This window comes from Heterocephalus glaber, unplaced genomic scaffold (genome assembly GCF_053883595.1).
Source record: "Heterocephalus glaber isolate CG9 unplaced genomic scaffold, H.glaber_assembly_v1.0 deba00001457, whole genome shotgun sequence".
NCBI classification, from domain to species: domain Eukaryota; kingdom Metazoa; phylum Chordata; class Mammalia; order Rodentia; family Bathyergidae; genus Heterocephalus; species Heterocephalus glaber.
Window position 1 is genome coordinate 43,519,606 of NW_028258305.1, and position 15,370 is coordinate 43,534,975.

The following is a 15,370-nucleotide window of genomic DNA, read 5'->3' on the forward strand; positions in this document are numbered from 1 at the left end:
TTGAAGTTTGCCAAGAGCTTCTCTTAGGCCTTCGCATCCCTGCAGGTCCTGAGACCCATGCAGGGCGTCTGGGAGGCCCAAACCCTCTTTAGTGATACCCCGTTAACACATTTCTTTTTCATCCTGTCTTCAGTGTAGTTTAATGGTGTCTTCTAGGGGCTACAGACATGCGACACTGTCACACAGTGAACGCAGAAGCAGATAAAACCCCCAGCTGCACTCTAAGGTTGACATAGACATCTGCAGGAAAGGAAACAATGCCACTTTTCTTACTTGCTCTTTGTGTGGAAGTATAGTGGTACCTCAGTTCAGGAATTTGATTCTTTCCACAATTCTGGCTGGAAACAGTTGGGTGAGAACCCAATCAAATTCAGTGGTGCTGACCTGGTAGGGAAATTTGAATGGGTCCTCACCCAGGTCAGTTCGTGACCAGAATCACGGAGAACCGAGTTCGTGAACCAAGGTGGCACCGTATTATCAGAGACGGGTCTCGCTGTGCTGCCCAAGCTGGCCCTGAATTACTAGGTCTAAGCGACCCTGCTACCTCAGATCCCCATGTAGCTAGGGCTACGGGCCATACATCACGCCTAGCTTGGAAGCTACTATTCTTAAGCAAATACACATTTTAGAACTTTGAATTTTGCATATATTTATATAGAGCCCATATAAAAGGTTTTGAGGCCAAAAACTTTCCAGCATGCACCCCTCACACTGTGAACATTACTGTTTTATGGGTCATGCAACCCTCGGCAGACTCAGTTGAGCAGATCATTTGTAAAGCAGCTCCTTAAGCTTATTTCCAAGAAAGTTCTGTCTTGGAGACAGGGTCTCACCACTACATTCAGGCTGGCCTCGAACTCACAGTGATCCTCCTGCCTCATCCTCCCAGGTGTGCGCCTCCACCCCCGCCAGAGGGAGACTGAATCTAACTGGGATACTTCAGACTGGCTGGTTTCGTTGAAAGTCTAATACACAAAGCACGCATCCCTTGATTACATCAGGATGTATAATCAATCCTGTAATGAACACAAAAGTTAACTCTCATATTCAAAGTGAGTGGTAACAAATGAATGGCTAATCCCAAACGTTAGCGAAAAACAGATCTCCAATTTTGGGGTGCTGAGGGAAAGAGAATGAACTGGGGTTCCTGGAGAGAATTTTTTTTAATTTAGGAAGTATAAAAAGGTGAGTAGGCAGATTAATCTTGACATTATCCTAAATTGCACAATTTTACTCCTAAGTGAAAATACAACCTCTATACCGGTCCCAACAAATACCTGAGTAAATCATCTCAGTAGGGTGAACACTGAGAAGGCTTTGAGGTTCAGACACAGCGATGGTGGAAACACGTCATTATCTTAGTGTTTCTCTGTCTTGTCTTGACAGGGCCTTGGCACGAGGCCTAGGCTGGCTGTGAACTCCATATAGGTGCGCACCCCCACAGCCGGCTCACCCCAGACTTCTGATTCCATCTGAGGCACAAAACAATTACACTGATGCTTTTAACCTGCAATTGTAATTTTTAATGTATTGCTGTTTAAAAATTCTGAAATAGCTAAAATTTAGATAAATGCCTGTTGTTTGGAAATGATATTTAAGTAACTAATGCTGTGAACACTTCTGTTAACTTGTACCATATGAAGATCCTCTTGTCTGAGACAGGGTCTTGCTGTGTAGTTCTGGCTGTCCCTGAACTGTGTAGCCCAGGCTGGCCTCAAACTCACAATGATCCTCCCGCCTCAGCCTCCTGAGTGCTGGGATTGCAGGTGTGCAGCACCATGGCCAGCCCTTTTTAAGATTCTAAAAGATACAGTTAATATATGTTATGTTGATTAACTGGTATTTGAAAATAAGTGTATTTTTTTTTCTGAGTAGCCTTTTGGAAAATACAAATACAAGTACAGCTTCCAGTCATGTTACTTTCCTAACTTGTAATGAATAAAAATCCCCTCATCGGGCCCAGGATGTAGCTCAGTGGTGGTGAGGACAAGGTCCTGAGTTTGATCCCCGGTACTGAGAAAAAAAAACCCTCATCAGGAGAGAATTAAATATCACTAGGTCAGCCGGGTGGTTAGCTCAGTGGCACTCGCCTGGCTGGCAAACACAGGGTTCTGAGTTTGATCTCCGGTACCAAAAAAAATATGTCTAGATCAAAAGTCTAGCAAATTCGAGTTCTCCTCTCTCCCACTTCTGCATGTCCACTTGCAGCCATCACGTTTCTGCAGCTTCCAGGCTCTCAGAAACCAACACTAGGAAAGCTCTCTAAAAGGCGCGGCGGTGTTTCTGAGTCTCTGAATGATCACTGCATTCCGCAGATCTGCTTCCTCCAGAGTGAGTGACTCATCCAGAGACCTGAGGAAAGGAAGCGCTGTTGCCAGGGAGAAGGGCAGACTGCTCGGAGACCCGTGGAATTTCTCAATGAAGTCTTTGATGTGGCTTATCCTGTAAAATAGTAGACTGCTCAGATAACTCTGTGAAACTTGACTTAGCCAGTTAAAAGCAATCACTTGTGAAGGTAGTGCTCGCTTGACCAGCTCATGCACAACTCGTAAAGGCATCTGGGTATGTTGAAAAACAAAGCAATCGAGTCATTACAGGCTCTGAGCATTTGGTTTTTTTTTCCAGACAGGGTCTCGCTGTGCAGTTCAGACTGGCCTTGACCTCACTATGTAGCACAGGCTGGACTCGAATTCACAGGGATCCTCCTGCCTCAGCCTCCTGAGTGCTGGAATTATAGGTGTGTGACACCAAGCAGGTCCTAACTGATCATTTGGGCCACCTCTTTTATGGGGAGAGGTTTACTATGGACTGAACCCAGGGCCTTTGGACTGAGAGAGATCTCCAGCCATCTGTTTAATTTTTTAAAGAGTTTTGAGACAAGGTCTTATTAAACTGCTGTGGTGGCCTAGCTGGGGTGGAACTTGTACCCCTCCCAACTCAGTCTCCCGAGTGAGCTGTGATGTGCAGCTTGAGCTCTGCTGTCACAGAACATTTACAGACCCAGCTCTGGGCGTCCCAGAAGAGGTCCAGCTGTGACCCTGCACTGACACAGGGTCTCTTAAGACACCAGGCTATGCTGAGCTTTGCCTCCAGTTAGGCTTTTCCCAACACGTGGGCAGGACTGCAGTTAGCAGGAGGGCAGTGGGAGTCACGAGAGCCGTCACCACCGCTGCAGGCCTGCATGCCGTCCATCAGTCTCACTCTGGGGCTAGTGGTTTCACAGGGGGCACTGCACCGCTGAGCAAAATTAGGCTGCCTTCACTTTTAAGACGATCATTATTTTAGGTATTGCTGAAATTTAAAAAAAATCCAGACTATGACAATATGTTTTCTTAGCACTGAGAATTTCTATTTTATATTTTCGAAAGAGTATTTTTAGACTTAGTTTCACAAACGTTTATCAAGCCGCTCGTGCACTCCCATGGAGGGTAAAACAAGTGCGCAACCTAACACTGCGCCTGCTCAGACTCCAGCCGAGGGTCACTTCTGGCTCAGTCATCCACATTCCCAGCTGTGCCATGCGGCTCCCACCCACCACCCGTGCACCGCTGATGTACATTAAATTTCTTTCTTTCTTGTATGCTCGGGCTCAAACCTAAGGCCAGGCAAGTAAGCACTCTGCTACTGAGCTACACTCCTAGCCTGGTATAAAACCTCTTTACAGAGCTCACCACTAGGCGTCCATGGCACTGCATGCCTATGACATCAAGCACCCCAGAGGCAGAGGCAGGACAGAGTTTGAGGCCAAGTGAGTTTAAGGCCAGTCTGTACTGCTAGCTACTTAGGCTGAGGCAGGATGATGTTTTGAGCTCAGAAGTTTGAGTAACATAGTGAGACCCTGTCTCAAAAACAACAACAAAAAAGCATTATGTGTCTATTTCTCTGTTAATTTCATTAAAACAATATAAGCAAAAGCTACTGAAAAAGACTGAAGTCAGTATTTAATTCCACCACTCAGAAATATCCAGTATTATCAGGCTGATGTATATTTGGAATTTTATCTTTCATAAAAGTTTGCTTTTTTTTTTTTTTGGTACCGGAGATCAAACTCAGGTCCTTGCGCTTGCACAGCAGGCGGTGAAACCACTGAGCTAAATCCCCAGCCCTTGTTTTGGATTTTGAGACAGGGTCTCATTCTAGTTCAGGCTGGCCTTGAACTCACTATGTAGTCCAGGGCTCAAACCTGCAGAGATCCTCCTGCCCCAGCCTCCTGAGTGCTGGGATTACATGCATGTGCCACCATACTTGATGAATGAATTTAAACAAAATTTAAACTTAGAAAAAAATCAGACTATCCTGAAATGGAGGACTTACCTATGAGAAATGTTAAATTTCTGGATGATCCTTTTCCCATTTGCTAGCCATATCTGTATATTAGTGATGGGCTCCAAGTTATTCAGTGAAACAGCAGACAAATTATTTTTACTTTCAACTTCAACAGCCTTTGTTTTAGAAACAATTTTTGGTGTGGCACTAAGAAAATCCAGACAATAAAGTCAGACACATGCTTCACCATTACTACAAAAATTTTATACGAAGTATAGCTTTTAAGATTTTTATAAGTCATCACTGTTTCCTCAATAATAACATAAAGATATTGGTTATGTCCACAATATATAATGGTTCTAAGTATCCAACAAAATTATGCATATCCAATTAATCTGTAAGCTTAGAGAACTGTGTAAATAAAGGTTCTTAGTTTTCTAGTGTTATTTGAGTAGTTCTTTACATAATAATTTTAGAACAGTTGACAAATCCATACACTTTTAGCTTTACTTACTGCCTGGGACAAATTTCTAAAAGAAATTACAAGTTCTCTATATAGAGATTAGCTGTTGAATTATAAAGAAAACAGAGGAAACCAAGTATTTTGACACATGCCAATATTTTTATATATACGGATGAATATGTATGAACCTTGCCAATTTTGATAATTAAAATATGAGAATTTATAAAAAGCAAAGCAATTTCACATCTCCATATTCTGTCTTTAGGTGGTTAAGTATGAAGAATATGGAAAAACATGAAAATAAAGGCTTTGATCTAGGGATGGTGGTGCATGTAATCCCAGCACTTAGGAGGCTGAGGCAGGAGAAGCACCATAGTTCAGGGCAAGCATGGGCTACACAGTGAAAGCCTATCTCAAAAAACCAATAATAAGGGCTGGGGATTTAGCGCAGTGGCACTGCACCTGCTTCATAAGCACAAGGTCCTGAGTTTGATCCCTGGTAAAACAAAAAAACCAAAAAAACCCACCAATAGTAAGACTTTGATATTGATAAACTAGGCCTTTCTGATCTGATAAAACAAACAAATGAAGCTTTGATTACTACTGGAATATGTTAATACCCACAAAGGTAAATCCCAGCACTTAAGAAGCTGAGGCACCCAGAAAGAATGGCTGCTATCAAGAAATCAACCAATAACAAATGCTGGCGGAGGTGTGGGGAGAAAGGAACCCTTCTCCATTGTGGGTGGGAGTGCAGACTGGTGCAACCCCTGTGGAAATCAGTGTGGAGATACCTCACAGAACCAGGGCTGGAGGTCCCATTTGACCCAGCTATTCCCCTGCTGGGGATCTTCCCCAAAGAATTAAAAGAACCATACCACAGTGATATATGTGCACCCATGTTCAGAGCGGCACAGTTTGTAATAGCTAAATCTTGGAAACAGCCCAAGTGCCCATCAACTGGAGACTGGTTAAAGAAAATGTCGTTTTTAAATAAAATGGAGTACTACTCAGCCATAAAAAATGAGAAATTAGAGACATTTATAGCTAAATGGATGCATGTTGAGGCCGTCCTCTTGAGTGAAATAAATAGGACACCCATGTGTAAATACCGAATAGTTTCTCTGGTGTGAGAAACTGAAAGTGTAAATAAGGATTAAAATGATTAAAATGAACAAGATAATTTGAAATAGGAAAAGGTCCAAGGGTGTAGGGGTGGTGGGAGGGGAAGGGGAAAGGGAAGAAGGGAAAGGAAAAATTATGAGAAAGAAAAAAAAAAGGAAACAAAATCTATGTAAATAGGGAAGGGTGCAGGGATGAAGGGCACACAGGTAATGGGGAAAAATAAGAACCAAGATACATCATGTACAGGGACAAGCACCCAATGATAAATGTAAACGTATTGAATACCTAAAATGTACCAATAAAGAATTTAAGACAAAAAAAAGAAAAGAAAAGAAAAGAAGAAGCTGAGGCAGGAGGACCACTGCAAGTTCAAGGTTAGCCTGGGCCACACAGCAAGACCGTATCTCCAAAAACTGAAAAAAAGAAAAAAAATCTCACTGGTAACAGGAAAAATAAAGTCTATACATGGTGATTTGCATGAGTAAAATAATAATGGTTTATACTAAATGTGTTGGAACACGCCTGTAATCCCAACACTGGGGAGGCCGAGGCAGGAGGATTTCCACAAGTTTGAGGCCAATCTGGGCTACATAGTGAGTTCAAGGCTGGCAGGGCTACATAGCAAGATCTTTTCTTTCTCTAAACAAAACAAAACAAACAAAAAACTTTAAAAAACTGATGGCTCAAATACTAGCCACATCTCTGCCTATGAAAAGCACAGATGATGCATACTCACCTTCCCAGTCTGTGGCCCTGCCCTGAGAAGGGGTGGAATGCAGCCTTCGTGGACATGCATACTTCATTTTTCTTATCTTCAACTTTAACATCCACCTCTTCCTTATCAAAAATTCCCTGTAATTCTGAAGGCAATTCCCTTGGAAGAGAGAAACAAAGTGATAAACCTCTCAATGTTTTTTCTCTCTTAAAAAACATTTTGTATGCAAAAAGAATTGGATAATATGTGCAAATATAATACATACAAATGAGGCATAAAATATTCTCTGCAGTGAAATAACTAAATGTAATTAAAATAATTTAGGCACATAATATAAACAGTAAAAAATTCAGAAGATTCATTTTTAAGTTCATAAATTCATGAACTGTATGAGTTTTACAGCAGTATCTAAAATAGCACCAAAGTCATTGGAATATTAGATGTCTATATGCTGCTGTATTTAAACAATTTGATCTTTTTTTTATTTTTGGTGTTTTGAGACAGGGTCTCACTACATAGTCCGGGCTGGCCTTGAACTTGGCAGTAACCCTCCTGCCTCAGCCTCCCAAGAGCTGGGATCACAGGCAGGCGCCAGCAGGCTTGGGCTCAATTTGATCATTTTTGTAGATGCCTACTTAGAACCAAAAATGTGCTAGAAAAATCAAGCTCTCATTTTAGTTTTTAAATGAAAATACAGATTTATTTTGGAAACGATAAAGGTTAAACACGAAACATATGAGAATTTTACAAATGTTTTCACATTATCTTCCTAACAAAGACCCTGTCTCAAAATAAAACTAAAAAAGGGGCCAGGTGTGGTGGCATATTCCTATAATTTCAGCACTTGGTAGGCTGAGGCAGGAGGATCGCTTCGAGTTTGGGGCCTGGGCTACATAGTGTTTCCAAAAACCGAAAAAAAAAAAAAAGAGTAGGTCCCTTAGGAAAACTCATCTGAGCTAGATGTGGTGGTAATACCTGTGACCCCACCACCCCAGCACTCTGGAAGGCTGAGACAGGAAGATTCAAATTTGAGCCCAGCCTGGGCAATTCAGCAATTTATCGAGGCCCTGTCTGAAACTAAAAACTGGCTGGGGATATGGCTCAATAACAAGGCCCTTGGGTAAATTCCCAATACCACTATTTTTTTTTTTTGGTACCGGGCATAGAATTTGGGACCCTGCACTTGCAAGGCAGGCGATGGCACCACTGAGCTAAATCCCCGGCCCTATTTTTTAAAGTGAATTTATAAACAAAAGAGTATTTGTATGAATGCGGGGAGTATGTGATCAACATTACAAAGAATCATGGGTGTGGATTTAGCTCAGTGGTGCTGCCTGCCTCGCAAGCGCAAGGTCTTGAGTTTGATCCCCGTACCAAAAAACAAAGCAAAACACAGGATCCTAACACAGGACATTGAAACATGCCTAAAACGTCCTGTCTACAAGGACTGCTCACCCCTTCTTGATGGCGTTCAGAAACTGCTGACTTGCACCATCAGAATAACTTCTAAAATCATCGTTGACTGTGAATCCATTTTTCCATAACTTTATACTTACGTCTACCTGCAAAGTAAGAAAACACTGAATTATGTTAACAAAACGTAACAGTAGTAGATTAAAAGTCCTTTAAAGACAGGCATAATGGTGTATGCCTGTAATTCTGGTACTCTGGGTGGCTGAGGCAAAAGTCTCAAGTGCCAGCTCTGCCTGGTGATCGATGTAGTTCACTGCAAAGTCCCAGGGTTCAATCTCAATGAAACACACACTTGCGCACGTTGAGCACAGAGTTTCTTGTTCTTTGAGCCAGGTGTGTGGCATGCTGTAATCCCAGCACTCGAGAGGCTGAGGCAGGAGTCTCGCTGTGAGTTCAAGGCCAGCCTGGATTACATAGCGAGACTCTGTCTCGAAAAGGCAAAAACCAAAACGGAACAAAACAAGAATCCTTTGAAAATTTCTCCTGTCACTATATATTTTATGTATTCCTAACAGAAAACTTCAAATGTAAAATATTCCCCGGATCCAATTCCCGATATTGCAAAACAAAAGAAATACCCCCCCCCCAAACAAAAACCAGATACACAAGAGAAAAGTAACTATGACCAGGGTTGGCGATGTAGCTCAGTGGCACCGCGCCTGCCTCGCAAGTGCAAGGTTGTGAGTTCGATCCTCGGTACCCCCGCCCAAACCAAAAAGTGACCAATTCATTAATGGGTATTCCCTCAAATGTAAAATATCAACACTAGGCTGCTTTCATCGGCCTTTAGCCTTGGATTCTTCAGCTCGTAGGAACAGCTCGTCCAGACGTGTCCGGTCCGAGGAGCGCGAGGAGTAGCTGCAGGAATGCAGAGGGTGGACTGCGGGATCAGGGCTGCCTCGCGCGGACACGGACACGGGGCGGACTGGAAAACCCTAAGAAGACCGCAGACCGACAAAGACCCCCGCTGCCTCCCCCCTGCAGCAGGTACACGTTACTGGGCGCCCGCCTGTGCTCAGACTGCCCGCCGAGCGCCGGGAAACAGTCAGAGCAGCAGGCCTCCTGCACCCAGGCTCCACAGCCCCGGACGCAGCCAACCGCAGGTCAGAAATAACCTGGAAGGTAAATCCGACTGTACAGGGACTCACACGTCTCCCTGTGTCTCTTCCCCACACGACACCGACACCCAGGACAACTGCTTGCGAAGACTCAGGAGACACTGCGGGATGCCGCTCACGGCCGGGGCTCGGAGCCCTCCGCACGCATGCGCGCAGGCAGGTGCGCCATGTAGCGTTAGCTCACACACTCGGGCACAAACACTGGACACGCTGAAGGCGCTCTTCGGACGGTAACTTACTCAGGCCTCCGTTCTCTAAGAGCGTGGGTGCCGGCTTGGGAGCACGCAAGGCCTTCTCACGTCGTGCTTCCAGCTCCTCACCACTAGCACAAACAGGTATTTTTACCCTTTTATAGACGGAGAAACCAAACACATAAGGTCAACTAAGTTATCCAGCGCCATAGCTGTCAGGGGTGCAGCTGGACCGAACCCACAGACTATGCACCCAAAATCGTCCTTCCTTCCTCACTGGGGTGGTGGGGTTTGAACCCAGGACCTCACACAGGCCAAGCCTGCTCCATCACTGAGCTCCAGGCCAGCCTGACTCCATACTCGCAAGCACTACACCGCATCATCTTCTGTTTGGTTTTCTTGAGACAGGGTCTCACTATGCAGTCTGGGGTGCCTTCAACCCTGCTGTGTAGCCGGGGTGGCCACAAACTCACTAACCTCCTGCCTCCGCCTCCTAAGGACTGGGATTATAGCCGAGCGCCACCACACTCAGCTACGTTATCCTTCTTTTTTTTTTGGTACCGGGGATCGAACTCGGGTCCTTGTGCTTGTGCAACAGGCGGCAAAATACGTTATCCTTCTTTAAGCCTGTAACCATTCTGCCAAGTAAGTCTCTGCTCTCATTATGTTCATGTACACAGAAAAGACACACTAAAAGACAGGAGGAGGGGGTGATGGCTCACACCTGTAAACAACAGTACTGTGGGAAGCTGAGGGTCACAAATTCAAACCCAGCCTGAGCAGCTTAGCAAGACCCTGTTTCAAAATTTAAAAAAGGCTGGACATATAGCTCAGTGTGAAGACCCTGTGTTCAGTCTCTAGTACTGGGGGAAAAATACCAAGGGAAAGAAATTTCAAAACAAATTCTCCAAATGATCATTAATATATTCAGATAAGAGAAGATAAAGAGAAAGAGAATGGGTAGGACCTCCTAGAAACTGAACAAAAAAAATTAAAGGACTGGGGGCGGGGATTTAGCTCGGTGGTTCTGCCGCTTGCTTTGCAAGCACAAGGACCAGAGTTCGATCCCCGGTACCAAAAAAAAAAAAAAGTAACTAAAAATTAAAGGACTGAATAGAAGGTTGAAGAAATACGCCAATTAAAGTAAAACAAAAAAGAGGCAGAAAATAGGGGAAAAAATAAGAAATTAATCTAAGGAAGAGCATTTCCAGACAGACAAGCAACAGAAGAAAGGAAAATTGCAACAAGAAAAATGTCCTTTGCCAAGTGTGGTAGCACACACCTGCAATCCCAGCACTTGGGAGGCTGAGGCAGGAGGATCGTTGCAAGTTTGAGGCCAGCCTGGGCTACATAGTGAGTCCAAGGTCACCCTGAAGTACAAAGTGAAACCCAGTCTCAAAGACAGACCGACAGACAAGACAGATAGATGGGCTGGGGATTTAGCTCAGTGGCACTGTGCCTGCCTCGAAAGCGCAAGGTCCTGAGTTTGATCCCTGGTACCGAAAAACAAACAAACAAGACAGATTAATAAATTTAAAAACCTCCCCAAGTGGTAAGGTACACTTCTGGTTTGAACACATGAAAAAGGACTCACATCAAGGTGCTAAGAACACCAGGGTAAAGGGAAGATTCTAAAATCTCTCTCTTTTTTTTGGTACCTGGGATTGAACTCAGGACCTTGAGCTTGCCAGGCAGGCGCTGTGCTGCTGACCTGCATCCCCAGCCCTAAGATTCTAAAATCTTGAAGGGAGGAACCATGCCACAAAGGCTCAGGTATCAGAATGGCATTCTATCAAGCAGGTGCGAAGGTAGAATTTAGGCACATTCTGCCTTGCAAGGTTTTAATCATCTGTTCCCTCACGTGCTCTTTCCACACACTGTGTTTATAAAGTATCTCAAGACTGGCTTCATAAGAATGATGTTGGGAGATGAATGGAATTGAAAAGGCAGGACAGAGGAGAGCACTCTGGACTCCGTGGCAGGAACAGGACGGCTCTCCTGGCGGGCAGTCATCGCCTGCAGAAGGATGGTGTCAGCACGGCTGCCTGTCGGAGAACGAGAACTGCTGGGACCAGCATGTCTGGCTACAGCGCCTGTGACCCCATTACCAGCAGGGCTCCTGGGCTGACACTGCTGGCCAGGTGGGATCCCCTTCCTCCCCCACTGCCCATGGGCATCCCCCTCCAAGCTGCACAGCGGGTGGGGGACAGTCTCAGACAGAGAAAGGCCACTCTCCCATCAAGGGCACACCAAGACATGCTAGAATCTGCAAATAAACTCTCAGGACTAACGTGTTTGTGGTGGGTGTGGCAGCGCACCCCTGTGATCCCAGCTCTTAGAAGGCCGAGGCAGGAGGAATCAGGAGTTCGAGGCCAGTCTGTATGACGTATATTGGGAGACTCTCAAAAACAAACAAAAAAAGCAAGAAAGATTCTGAATGTGAAAGTAGAACCCACCCACGATCTCGTCATACAGCTGTTACACTGCAGCCCCAGTGTGATACTGGGGCCTTTTTACCGGTGCACGAGTTTACACCACGTATCCCGGTCACTTGGAAAGTACTGGTCTCCGTAAGGGATATGAATTTGCCAAATGTTGACACATTTCATTATACAATAAAAAATTATGTTCACTAAAACTGATCTCATCAAGAAATTCTTCAAGGTTTGGGAAGCTGTCAAGTACATGATGGCAATTCTCCAAAATTTCTATTTTCACTAAAAATGTTGGATAAGTAAAATTTTATTGTTTGCAACAAATTTGTAGGTTGTTTTCCTTGAAGTGCCGCCAGGAATGTGAAATATCCAAGTCTGAGTAAACCATAGCCTGGGTATAAATCATTTTTCTCATGCAAAAATTGCCAAGAAAAATCAGATAGTTCAGTTTCTACCTCAGACAACTGGGGCTCCCCGTAAGACAGAGGTGTACACAGAGGTGTAGTGTGGAAATGCCACCTGCCTCCCATGTGGTGAGGTGTGTTCAGGTCTGGGACTTAGTAAGACTGCTATGCCTCACTGCTTCACCAGGGACAGTCCTCACGGAAAAGAGCTGTCACGTCTCCTTGCAAGCCAAGTGGCGAACACAGCAGTTCCTAGTTCAGTTGGAGCCAGTGTCTTCGTTCCTGCTGAGACGCCAGCCATTTTACTCACCATTGTTTCTGCAGTACCTATTCCTGGTCAACACTGAAAATGTAAGTATCTTTATTATGAATAAAGTTTTGACCTCAGGGACCTTCTAAAAGCTCTGCACTTTGAGAAATGCTGCGGGAGAAAAACAACTGCACACACTTACCTGCTTCTTCTGTTCAGTGGAGGATAAGCATTTGGCTCCAATCTTCTGAGCTTCCTCAAAGAGGCTGTCAACAAAATATTCACAATTCCTCTGTCGATTATCACTAAGCGGGTGATTGTCAGGTCCTGTTTCACAAACCCTAAACAAAAAAAGAAACATACGGGTCACTGACTGCTCGATCTGTAAAAATTCATCTGAATTCTAACGAAGGGATGCTGGAATGAAATGGTGCCTGCACACCTGCCGAGCTTTGCGGGCCTTCGTGCTGCGGAATGTTTAGTGTCCTTGGCCCTGACTCCTAAGATGCCACTAGCATGCACCCACCTCAAGGATTAGAATAACCAAAAAATGTCTCTGTACTTTGCCAAATTTGTCTGGGGACAAAATCTCACCAGATGGAAAACTGCCAGTCCAGAGTAAAGAATTTGGATGTGTCTTTAAAAAATTTTTTAGTACATGTTTGGAGTACATAATGATTACATTCACCATGAGCAGCTGGTACACGTACAGAACACAGCTAAAGTCTTTTCACATTACCCTCTTTCCCTCCCTGGTTTTGGTTTTTTCTTTTTTTTAAGACAAGTTCTTGCTATTGAACTCACTATGTAGCCCAGGCTGGCCTCAAACTCACATGGACCCTCCTGCCTCTGCCTCCTGAGGGCTGGGATTACAGGTGTGTGCCACCACACCTGGCTCCCCCTGTATTTTATTTTTTGGTACTGGGGATGGAACTCAGGACCTTGAGCTTGCAAGGCAGGTAACAGTACCACTGAGCTAAATCCCCCTATCCCCTGTATTATTTTTAAAGGGCTCAAAAGCCAGGCATGGTTCAGCACATGAATAATCCCAGCCCTGGGGAAGCTGAGGCAGGAGGACCATCATGAGATTGAGGTCAGCCTGGGTACATAGTGAGTTCAAGGCCCGCCTAAACTGCATAGCGAGACTCTGTCTCAAAAAAAAAGGGGCTCGAAATGAACAGCTACATTGCCAGGCTGGTCTCAAATCCCTCGACTCAAGTGATGCTCCAGCCTCAGCCACCTGAGTAGCTGGGACTATGTGCAGATGCCACTGCGCCTCTGTAAAAATATCTTTAAAGGGGGTACTATGTATTTTTTGGTAACAAAAACACTTGAAACTAAAGGTGAAAGAAGGGACAAGAAAAAAAAATACAAGAAAATAATTGCAACAAAGCTTTGTAAATAAAGAGGGGAAGAGGGATTGAAGGGAGGGGAGGAGAATGGGAAAAAAAAAAAAAAGCAAGATATATAATGTACAAGTACAAATTCCCAGGGCCAGGGATGTAGCTCAGTGGCACCACACCTGCCTGGCAAGCACAAGGTCCTGAGTTCGATTCCTGTACAAAAACAAAAAACAAAAAAGTACAAATTTCCTATTATGAATGTTATCACTGTGTACATCTAAAATATACCAATAGGGGCCGGGGATTTAGCTCAGTGGTTTCGCCGCCTGCTGCACAAGCGCAAGAACCCGAGTTCGATCCCGGGTTCCAAAAAAAAAAAAACCAATAAAAGTAAAAAAAAAACAAACTAAAGGTGATAAAATAAGAACAATATTTTTTTACCCTTGCACACTTCAGAATGAGTTTCCACTGATTATGTTATTTATAGTGGTACTTTTATCTTGTATTTATATTTCATCATACTCGAAATATCTAAAATTTTATTTGTTATAAAATGTTTCTGGCTGATCTTTACATCATGCAGAAAATTATCGAAGTACTAAAGTATAAGTCAGGCACAGGGATGAATGCTGTAATCAAGCTACTTGTAAAGCTGAAGCAGAAAGATGACAAATTTGAGGCCATTCTGGACAATTTCGCAAGACCCTGTCTCAAGATAAAATACTGAAATATAATTTCTCAGATTCTATCAATATTTTTTGTTTTTTCTTTGTTTAGGTTAGTTTTGTTTTTTGGTTTCCTGAGACAGGATCTCTCCATGTAGCCCAGGCTGCCCTAGAACTCGCAGAGCTCTTCCTGCCTCAGCCTCCTGAGTGTGGGACTACAGGTGTGCACCACTAGCTCAGCTCTAAATATGTTAGTAACAACAGTCAGTACCCTTACAACTTACACTGTGCCAGGAACTACAGGGAAGACACACTTACCCTGCAGCCAGCCAATCTACCTCCCAAGACTGCCCCCAACCATGGTACCCAAGAAAAAACTACCCTAGGCAATCTACATGTGCCAATTCATTCAATCTTCGAAATGATCCTCTCGGTACTAAGTACTAGTATTTCTTCTCTAAAGCAATGACGTTACCTCTTAAATACCAATAGTCACATCCCAAAGTGCTGAATAATAGTAATGATTTTTCCATTCCTTTTTTTTCTTTCTGGTACCAGGGATTGAACTCAGGACCTTGTGTTTGCCAGGCAGGCGTGGCTACTGAGCTACATCCCAGCTCGCTTTTTTTGAGACAGGGTCTTGCTATGTAACCCAGGCTGGTCTTCAACTCACTATGGAGCCCAAGCTGGCCTCAAACTTGTGAGGATCCTCCTGCCACGGCCTCCCAAGTCCTGGGATCACAGGTGTGTGCCACCACCCCCGGTTTCTTCCTTGCTTTTTTGTCAGTACAGCTGTGCAGCAGTACAGCATATTGTCTAAGAGTCTATGCTTTGGTGCTCCTGTTCAAACATTTTCACTTAGTCACAGCAAAAAACAGCAAACCTCAACAAGAAATTTAACTTCTGCCAGGCGTGGTGGTGC

The 15,370-nt window shown here is 44.2% G+C and overlaps 1 protein-coding gene across 8 annotated transcripts in view; it reads right to left on the minus strand.

The window, feature by feature from the left end:
- Positions 1–1,500: 1,500 nt before the first annotated feature.
- Ubxn2a (UBX domain protein 2A) overlaps positions 1,501–15,370 on the minus strand; it is a 29,236-nt gene continuing 15,366 nt past the window's right edge. For 7 of the 8 annotated variants that reach the window (XM_087216640.1, XM_087216638.1, XM_087216639.1 and 4 more), the window contains 5 exons: positions 12,643–12,781; positions 8,025–8,131; positions 6,591–6,728; positions 4,315–4,473; positions 1,501–2,442 (listed from right to left, as the gene is read on the minus strand). In XM_087216640.1, the coding sequence (XP_087072766.1) occupies positions 2,250–2,442; positions 4,315–4,473; positions 6,591–6,728; positions 8,025–8,131; positions 12,643–12,781 (736 nt within the window). In that variant the 3' untranslated portion in view covers positions 1,501–2,249. The remainder of the gene's footprint in view (positions 2,443–4,314; positions 4,474–6,590; positions 6,729–8,024; positions 8,132–12,642; positions 12,782–15,370) is intronic. The other variant, XM_087216641.1, reaches the window with a different exon arrangement.